Below are 10,701 nucleotides of genomic sequence, written 5' to 3' on the forward strand. Positions count from 1 at the left end.
AGAAAAAAGAATAACAACCCAGCTGTCTTGCAAACCCTACCAACCAAGTCGATCACGTCTAGCGTAGCTCCGTGTGTGAGCGAGCGATCAGCTGTTCCAGCTGTCATTTGTTTGTTTTGTAAGGGGACAAAAGGCATTCAGGAATGCGATGAGTGCTTCACTACAGAAAGGTTTACTAAAGTGGTAATAAATTGCGTTGAAAAGGGGAATGAAAGTAGCCCATATGCGCAACCGTGTAGTGTGATGTATTTCTTAGAGGAAAATTGTTTTTATGGCACCTTGCTAACCAGTAAATTGGAATGCGTTCCGTTTCACAAAACTTGTTTATTTTTTGTGTCTGTTAGGGTTGTAGAGATTTGTCAAGAGAACAGTAGTTCTTTAAGCTGCGAGTTGAAAGTTAAAAGTATACAGATAGGACAAATGAATTATGTCACCTTTTGCATAGTTACTTGCACTTTAATTGTGTATTTAGAATATAGTACAAACGGCTTTACGCCAGGTAGGCCTAATGGTAATGAACATAACTCAATAACGTGGGAAAAGAAACTAAAAACCTGTCAAGAATATTTTAGTAAATTACGAAATGTTGTTTGTCAAAGGGCAAGAAAATATAGTTCACAGGTTCAAGGTGGCAAAAAGCACCGGCAATATAAAAAGAAAGTACGTAAAGTCAGACGAAAACTAAAAAGAGTTAAACGCATGCTATATTGTTTTTCAAAATTTTCCAAGTATGTTCGTAAATGTTTTTTGAGGAATAAATGTAACAGTCGCACCAATGCTCAGACAAGTGACCGAAGTTTAAAATTGAATCACATTAGTAACTTAGCGATTCATGGCGTAGTAAATAGGTCAGGTGCTGACCACTCATCACCTACAAATAAATATCACGAACCTTTTCAGGAAGAATGTGGTAACTGGGTGAATAAATCCTTTACGTTTAATCGATTTGAGAGTGAAAGTGACAGTAAAATTAAATGTCAATCACCAGCTACTGTCAGCGATGTGCTATCAGCTGATCGTGATGTCATAACAAAAGCTAAGCATACAGGTAAATGGAAAAACCTAGTGAAAAGAAAAAAGCAATCTAGTGTCCATTCTGAATACCGTAAAATTGATGCACAGCGAAAAATATCACAAATGAAAAGTAATTGCAACTCAAGTAGTGATAAGTTAGTTAATTTCTTGTGCTATGCAGCAGTCATACATGCTGAGAAACCATTCATGCTAGTTGTTTATGGGCAAATGAAACCTTTAAAAATTGTTTTTGTGTTGAAAAAGCCTCGAGTAGGTGTAGGATAAACGAAACTTCGTTAAGCCGGACTGCTTGTACTGCACGAAACCGACACTTGCAATGGCTTTGATATTTTAACAAAAAAAAAATCTTGATATTTGAAATATATGTTCTACGAAATTATTTGTAATAGTATATTTTTTCGTTAATGCATTCACGATGAAATTTCATTTTTCGAATCATAGAAAATATAGTGTTTCTTTTTGAAGTGCAAGAGTGAATTTGCGCAGCGAAAATTTTCAAATATAGTGAAAGGAAATAAATTTGAATTGTGAGGATGTAGAAAATTTATATTAAATATGTCATCACAGTGTTGCAATTTTATAAAATTAAAAATGTTTCGGATCACAAATTTAAATATTTCGGTGAGAAACCATTCGGTAATAAATCTGAATAATCATTTTTGAAACTAATTAGTGAAATTTCTCAACTTCTAAATAATAACTACGCGTCAATTAATAGTAATGTATACTTACGATGTGTTATGTCAATTTATTTGTTTTAATCAAGCAGTATGCCTCTGGGATTACTAATCAGCTGAGGATACTTGAATTTTGGTGTGGTAAGTTATGGTAGTTATCTGTACCCACCTTCAGGCGCGTTGTTAAGTTGAAAAGAATATACAATGAGACATCTTACTATAGATAAGTATCAAGTAAGTTGTGTACATGCCAATTGTTAGCAACCATTGTTGCATTTACTATGTATTAATCTTTTCGTTGAATACGAAAATATTTCAAGTCTTAACTTGAAGACATTGAAGCAAAGGTTCCTCCAATATTTTGGGTTATTCATATTATGTAATGCCCGGAGTAGGCAATTTTCTTATTAGTCCCCCTCTATATTATTTTTGAATTTTACCCAAATATCCTATCTTTTCACTTTGCTTCGGGGATGGAAATAAACGACATTTTAATGTGGGTAGGTATCTTCGAAATTTCGGAGAGCAGACACTTTAAAAAGTGTAATGGTTTGACAAACCATCCACTGCTCAGTCCATTCTTGGTCAAGTTTTAACCAGAATGTAATAAATGTAAAATATCATGATAAATTAGTATTGTTGTAGAATTAAGTAAGAGTTTTTATATTTTAACCAATATTTTGAAAAATATTTACGTGTGTTCAGACTTGAATTTAATTTGTGTGTTATATATTTAGTTCATAGTAGCAATGAGAATTGAAATAAGACTACTACCAATAAAAATATATGAAATGAATATACAGTAATTGTGTTAGTTCTTAAGAATGTCGAAAGTTGTTTTTAATGAGAGTAAATATTGAAAATGAATGCTTTTGAAAATAGTAAGAAAATAAATTCATGTTACATTTAGAAGTACAAGGCAATACATTAGTAAACATTTTAGGTTACAATAATTATTAAATATATTTGTAAAGATAATATTTTGTGTTCAATGGTAAACAATGCCAGTAATTAGTCGTTCAATTATTAAACATGTTATTTTAAAGGAAAATAACAATAACTTTGTTTATTTTTTGATATGTTTGAAATTGTGGCACTTAAATATTTTGAAATAACAAATAATAAGATAATGAAAGACATTGATAGACTTTATTGAAATTATGGCCCAACCGTAATCCGAATTTCGTTTCGTATGGCCCACGTGTTCGTTACCGTTTTTCCGAAAGGATTTTGAAAATTTTTCGTTGTATCGTCACGAGAAGAGTTAAGTGATGTTAACCCTTTGAAGACCAATGAATGAAATTTGGTGACACTAGTGAAGTGATCAGTGTTGCAGGGTTCTGTTTGTTTTTCCTCTTCGATCAAAAACAAACGTCCTGTCGAGCGCCTTTGTAACCATACAGTTCAGCTCAGTCAATTTTTAAGAAGAAAATTTTAACCTTTTAAATGAACCTCGCATAAAAGTGTTTCCAAGAATTTTTCTCTCAGCCAACAAACGAATGTGCATATATGTATGTACGTCTCGACTCCAACGGAAATCACAGAGTTCCTCTCTCCTTCCCTTATAAGGACCTAAAATTCAGCACAATGGACAAACGTCGTCTCAAAACATTCCTGTCTATGGGCTGTCATGGCTATTTTTAGCTCTTGACATCACCAAACTGCGTAGCAAACCGATTCTTTTGCCTAGCAACACGACGAGACGGAAAGAAAAGGTGCAGTAGTCTGACTTACACTTACGAAGAAGCAACCACGTTGAGTAAGGTGCGCTCAACTAAAATGAAGAAACAATTTGAAATAACGTCAAATTTTTTGTTAGTGTAAAACATAACTTTGGAAACAATGTAGTGAGAACGAAGATGATCACAAATTTTAAAGTATTCGTTTACAAATAAATACAAAGTCATTACAGCGAGATGGAGTAAGCCAGCAGCCAAACCACTTGTTCATCAAAAAAAAGATGTAAAGAAACCAACCCGCAACCTTCTGGACATATCCTCAGGAGCCGCCAATGACAATTCCTTTCCAATTGTCACAGTGAGTAAACAGTGCTAGTGAATAACAGAATCAACCATGTGGTGAAATACAACGAATAATTCGTGTCTACCGCGACATCCGCGTCTTTCGTATTAAATGGGCTTATATTATTGGTTATTAAAAGTGAAGTGCCACTATTTATGTATTATATGTTCGTAAAGTTTTAGTGTTGTGAATTAAAAGCAAAATCCAATAATTGAGTATCCTTTGAAAATAATAACAATGATTTAAATTTACATGTGTTAATTTTAAGGAATAACTTAATTCATTTTCTTTTTTTTATAGCACGAGTGAATAGCGCCTATGCAACTTAGTAATACATACATTAATAAATTGCATCTGCGCTAAATGTACAATTAGAATTTATTTTATGTCGGTTTTCTAAAACGTTCCGGTTCGAATTCTTAAGTTGTGTGTCCAGTGGCTATATGGTAAGCTGAAATGAATGATGCAATTGTTATGACATATTCAAGGAGACATATTAGTAGCAAAGGATCGAATCCCGGACTATGGTAGATGTCCGACCCCACCTAGGGATCTGTAGGATCTATCTATTGTAATTAAAGTCTTTATTCTGGCAACGCACACATGAGGATCGAACCCAGTACTATAATAATAATAAAAGGCGTACCGAACAAGATACGGACCCATGCAGGTCACAAGAATGGCCGTCCCGAACTGGAACCGAACCCAACACGAACCAATCGTGTTATAAGAATAGCTTATCCCGAACAGGGACCAGCGAGAATCGAACCCATAGTGTTACAGGCTATATACGAAGACACTAAAATGTGGAACGTTAACGATCCTTATTAACGTTAATACCACATCCGTTATAATGAGAACAGATTTGTGATCTGAATACCAATCTTAAACCATACGTCCAAAATGAAAATTATTCATGTTCTTGATACCTATTGCAACACTCAGTTGTAATATAGAGAGTGAGAGTGCGAAAGAGAGAGATAAAATACTGTATACAGGGTGCGGAAAAATTCCCGGAACGGTCCAATATCTCGCGCAGTATAAATATCACCAAAACAAAAATAACACATAAAATAGTTTTAAAGAAGCTATCCAATGATAGAAAACACAATCACCTATCCCTACCTCCTTGGGGACTACGGGGGATAACTTTAAAATTTTAAATGAGAACCCCTATTTCTTATTTCATATGTGGATTCTCCAGAAAAAGTGATAGTGATTTGATCAAAAATTGAAAACAGTGTGTGCGAAGATGAAGTTACATGGAATACAATATCGATAATTGTTTTGCAAAGTAGCTTTATGAAGTAGTTCTTAGTAGTAGGGTTATTTACAACAAAAATAAGCCATTTTTGTCACCATTTGTATTTTCTTGCAAATTAATAAATATGGACAAATGCATTATTTTATGAACGTTAAAATGTATGAATTCGTTATGTGGGTAAAAAAATCATATGAAAATTTTACTCTGCGTGGAAATCGAACTCATGACCTTTCATGCCGCAGTCCCGTACGCTAACCGCATGGCCCAGAGCTCGACACTGAGAGGCCACATTTTCATAAAGATTTGCCGCCTCCATTTTTTATGTGTCGATTCAAGTGCTATCCGTGAAGGCACTGTTTTCAATTTTGGGTCAAATCACTGTTACTTATTCTGAAGAATCCAAATGTGCAACAAAATATGGGGATTTCCATTTAAAATTTTAAAGTTACCCCCCGTGTGGGAATGGAGAGTTGCGTTTGGTATCATTGGATAGATTTTTCAAAACTGTTTAACACGTGTTATTTTTGTTTTGCTGATCTGTATATTTCGCGAGATATTGGACCGTTCCGGGACTTTCCCCGCACCCTGTATAAGCTTGTATTTTTAATTAAAACAGTTAGTGTAAATCATAATCTGGATTTTTATAAAGTAAATGAAACAATCATATAGAAAATGTATACAGTTTAAAATTGAATTAAATTGCAATTCCAGAATCTGTAACATTATACATTTCTTATTTATTTACATCGAATGTTAACTTATTGTATAGTTTATAGCATGAGTATCAGCTGATATGTAACTCAAAATTATCTATAAATTGAATTTAAATAGGAAATGATATAGTTGCTATAAGAACAAGTTTATGAAAATGAGCTGTATAATAATGGTTGTATTTGAAACAGAGTTTGCGTAATGGAGTAAATATTTACACCGCCAGCTTTGCAATACTGTGCGGTTTAAATTGTCAATCTCATCAATTTTACTTATTTTTATGGAATTTAGTATAGCATTATGAAACATTCAACAACTGATCTAGTAGTGAAACATATTTAATAAGATTACCGCACATTACGGTAGATTCCGAGATCGCTCCCAGCTTTGCGAGCACTTGATAATATCTTATTATTATTTCAGATAAAATATTATGTGGAAGAGCTAAATTAAATTAGAAAATGAAATGAAATATTTAACATCCCACTATTACGCCCTTTAGGCGGGAAGGTTCTAGATTGCTGGTCCTCACATAGAGGAGAATTTGGATTAGTAACCAGTTTGGTTCTTTTCTTTATCAAATCTCAATATACAATTCATATAGTAATGTCGAGCAAGCGATAGCGAGTGAAGGCAGGTTAACCAGGTTGATTGCTTTCTTCATCACCACTCAATTGGTATACGGACCAGTGTTCTAGAATCCTGCTATTTTAGGCTAAGGGAGAAGATAATTAAAGTGAGAAAAATGATATAAGAATTGGTGGAATGAGAAAGTGGAAGGAAAAGGAAATGCTTTGAGAAAAGTCACGGACATAATGTTGTCCACCACAAGCTTACTTGAACGGAATAAAACCAGAGACCGCATGCACCAAAGGTAAGCGCTCTACCAGTGAACCATCGCGCCCCATAAATTAAATAAGAAAGATAAGTAGTAGGCATTTTATAATTGAATATTGTATGTAAGAAACTTATTGTCAATAAAGATTCTTTCTCTTCAAGCTTTTGTAATTGATGTTGCAAATTGTCCGATGCTTTGCAATGCGGGTCAAAGGAATAAATGCATTTTTTCGGGATAGTATCGTCTGCCCCTTGCTGCTATTGGTGGTATAAAAGTAGTGTTGAGTTGATTTTTAGTTTCTTGTTCCTTTTGTTATGTGAATATAGACTAGACCAAAATTTTTTACTGGTGTTCATTTCAGGATCACTCGGTAGCATGTTTTTAGTGGAGGAATGTTACGTGAATATAGATTACACCAAGTCACAAATATTTTGACAAAGATATACATTTTTATTACACAAATAGTTTCTGCTTTTCCTTTTACTGCAAATGTTTGTTTCTAATAGTGATTTTTATTCTTATTGTATCCGTGAATACACATTCAAGACTTTTTTTAAAAAAAATAAGTTGTTTAATAAGGCACTGAAAAGTGTTGGATTTTGTAACACTCTAACACTTAAAAACATAATACTGAGTGATCCTGAAATGGACACCAATAATTAATTTTGGTCTAGTCTATATTCACGTAACACTTTCAACAGCGAGGCTATATGAAACGTGGGCTTACTAATTAACGTGGAATAAAAATAAAAAAAAGTCTAGTGGCTAGCACGAGTGTTTTTGGTTCTTGTAGTCTCGGGTTCGATTCCCGGTAAGGGGCGATTCAGGTTAAATTTTCAGGGGAGTTTATGGGGAAAACGTTAAAAAATATAATTGCAAAAGTCTGATGCCAGTGTTTTGTAAGCTATTGACAAAATAATAGAAAGACAGGAAAGAAATTCTCTTGAGAACTGAAAGTGAACAATGTTTTCGCATTTATGCTTAATTTGCTACTAGCGTGACACATTAAATTGAATATAATATAAATATTAGACACAAAATTCGCTACTTCACGGTTGATAACATGGTAAATGCTAGGTATTGTTAAACATTAAACGTAACACCTCAATTTTATATCAATAAATAACTTAAATAAATAAAGAACAAGACAGAACAATATTATTAACCTATATTTGCATAGTATATAAATTAAAAACACGTTGTTTATCATAACGAAAAATGGCTGAACCGTTTGAAATGAATTTTATTAACATAGTTAACACCTACCTCGGACTGGGTTGTTGTCACGCCATTTTTATTGAAATGCGTATCCAAACAGAAGAGAGGGGGTTAAAATGTATGCCAAAAATAGAATCTCTCACGTTTGTGAGATGAAATATGATACATAAATTCCTTATTTAAAACGAGTGTGCACGTGTCCGACCGTGTTTAGAAATTTCGGTACTAAATGGAGAAGAGGGGCAATTTGTATCGTTTTTGCTCAATATTTAAGAATGATGACATCGAGATTGTGTCTTGTCTTCACAGCAAAACGGATGAAGCACTTGAAATTATCTTTTAAATATACGGTATTTAGCATTTGGTCCAGTCGGATTCATTAACACATATGTCGTAAGAGGAACAGATGGATATAAACACCTTATTTTAAAATATGTGAGCCCATCTTCCGTTGTCCTTAAAAATCCACTTTTGAGGGGGAAATGGGGCAAGTTCCAAATAAGGCGGTCAATATGTAAAAGTGACGTCGTGTTTGTCTGTCCGATCATCACGGGAAATCAAATCAGCCGTTTGAAATAAATATTTGAATACATTTAGTACTTGGAAGAAAATGGTTAGCTGACGTTCACTAGAAACTTGACAAAACTTCGATACAAATTAGAAGATAGTCAGCTATGCCTAAATCTAATATTGTAGGTGGAAGTGAAAACGACGAACGAAGTAACAGCGGATTAAAATTTAGCATTAGAAGTAATTGAAAAACAGAATGTGATGCGCGAAAACGAGAAAAAAAGGAAAAACGTAACGTTGCCGACGACAACACACTGGATGGTGCTTATTGAAAGACCCATAAACGCTATTCATTAGCTCATTCTTCACGGTTTGGATTGCAAGAAATAAAACTATTTCTTCGTGCTAATACGCCTCTCAAAACGAAATGTTATATTTCTGCAAAATTTGTTTTTCTCACATGACTGGATATTTTTTTAAAAAATTCTATTGTGCTGAAGAAAACAAAACCATATGACAAGCTGTATTTGATCTGAAGACCCCATGATCTTTACTCCATGTTGTTACTCATTACATCAGCGAGACGTTGTTTGCAATGACACTGATACATTGAGTGGTTTGTTCGAGAAAGTTGCTTGTCTCGATTTTGTTTACTCTTTAGGTTTTTCGTAGAATACATGAAAAAGAATACATACATTTTTCGCTTAGCTATCCAGTTTTAACTGATCAGAAAACAGCAATCTACTGGTGAAATGATATGGGGTAATGTGTAGCATTTTGTTTTTACGCCATCGATAGCAGCAAGGGGCACATGAATTACATAAAAAGGGAGTGTGTTGTTATGAACTACTAATATCTTTTTCAAAAAATCTACGTGTTGCTTCGTAGCTCAGGGGATAAGTGAGAGATTACAATACACAAGTTCGCACGATCGAGTCTTGTCCACTGCTATTATGTTTTTTTTTTCATTTTCATTGTTTAACGGTGAAAGTGACGTAGATACATTTTCATTGGCATTCAAAAAAAAAAAAAAAAGAATGGAAGGGAATACGTAGCCCTGAAAAGGGCTGTTTATATATAAGTGTTTAATAGGAGGTCCAATGACCTTCTACATCGATGACTGCCTGGAGCCTTCTGGGCATGCTTTCGGTAAGTCTGCGGAGAAAGCGTTCACTACGGGAGACTTCCTCCCAGCTGTTTTCAACGATTTCCCATAATTGATTTTTTGTGGATGGAGGCGGGTTAGGCCAGTTCTCCTTCATCACCCTTTTGACCTCTGCCCATACTGTCTCAATTATATTCATATCGGCTCCACGCGGTGGCCAATCTAGGACCTCTAAATCAGCCTGCTGCGAGAGCCAATTCTGAACTAATTGACACATATGAACCGGAGACCTGTCGTCTGAAACTGGATTACTCCATCGGGGTAGATAAAACGCACAGATGGCAACACAACATCCCGAAGGATATGTAAATATTGCTCACCTGTAAGACGCCCCTCTACCCTATGGAGTACTCCAAGACACTGTGATGTCATGAAACCCCAAGCAGATACAGATACGCGTCCACAGTGAAGTTTGTGGAAAACGTATCTGGGATCATGCCTGGAGCCTCTCGGACGATACACGACTACTGGGCCATTATTTGAGGAAGAAAATGTGCATTCGTCTGTGAAGACAACATGTCTCCAATCACGGTTCACATTTTCTTCCGCAAACTGAAGCCGTCGTCTTATATGCTCTTCCGAGAGGAATTCTTTCACCGCAGCACGACGGGCGTGAAGATTAGCTTCCCTAAGACGCCGTACAGCAGTATCTCGAGAGCCTGGAAAAGCTGATGCGTGCCGAAGTTGTCTGGCGGTCATGTTGGGATTAAGTCGCGCAGTAGCAACAAGCTGGGCATCCTGCTCAGGTGTTGTCACACGACGCCTACCACTACCTCGGCGCCGCATAGTTTCTCCAGTCTCTCGAAAACGCTTTATCCACTTCTGTGCTGTTCTTGGTAAAACTCCACACCTTTCAGCGGCTTGTGCAGCGCAATAGCCTTCTTGCACTAAAGCAAGAACACGCTCTTTTCTATTCTCAGCCATTTCTGACTTCTACCCTTTTCACGAGTTGCACGTTGAATGAGCACCCCTTTTAGTTGAAGCTATTAAACGACATGCGCAGTTGGTTACTCCAAGAGCTAGTAAGATCGTAGTTTTTATTTGCTAAGAGGCAGAAAACATATATATTTCGATATATGTTGTTTGACTACAAGGGAGCACTTCACAACTGATTACTGAGTGATAAGATCTGTGGTATTCTGTTCAACTTTCCTTTAGGCAATTTTAAACGTAATAGAGGATATTTGTCTGACCTTGTCAGTGCCTGAGGCAGAAGACAAAATCAATGAAAATGTTTTCAACATAACATTTTCGATTTATG

The 10,701-nt window shown here is 35.3% G+C and overlaps 1 protein-coding gene across 1 annotated transcript; it reads right to left on the reverse strand.

Annotated features, from left to right (window-relative positions):
• Positions 1 to 4,153: 4,153 nt before the first annotated feature.
• On the reverse strand, positions 4,154 to 10,364 carry LOC145679150 (uncharacterized). The gene is made up of 2 exons (XM_081749741.1): positions 9,971 to 10,364; positions 4,154 to 4,185 (listed from the first exon to the last, which is right to left on the reverse strand). Exons 1-2 carry the CDS (start codon positions 10,362 to 10,364, stop codon positions 4,154 to 4,156), a joined length of 426 nt encoding a protein of 141 aa, XP_081605867.1.
• Between the last annotated feature and the right edge of the window lie 337 nt (positions 10,365 to 10,701).

Source organism: Thermobia domestica, chromosome 2 (genome assembly GCF_964235325.1).
Source record: "Thermobia domestica chromosome 2, izTheDome1.hap1.1, whole genome shotgun sequence".
Taxonomy (NCBI): Eukaryota; Metazoa; Arthropoda; class Insecta; order Zygentoma; family Lepismatidae; genus Thermobia; species Thermobia domestica.

Bases quoted from the DNA above. Each gene is read 5' to 3' on its own strand.
- LOC145679150 (XM_081749741.1), bottom strand. From the start codon at position 10,364: ATGGCTGAGAATAGAAAAGAGCGTGTTCTTGCTTTAGTGCAAGAAGGC. The intron at 4,186-9,970 runs GTGATTGGAGAC...CATTCATTTCAG, and splicing joins TGCGGAAGAAAATGTGAACC to CTTACCATATAGCCACTGGA.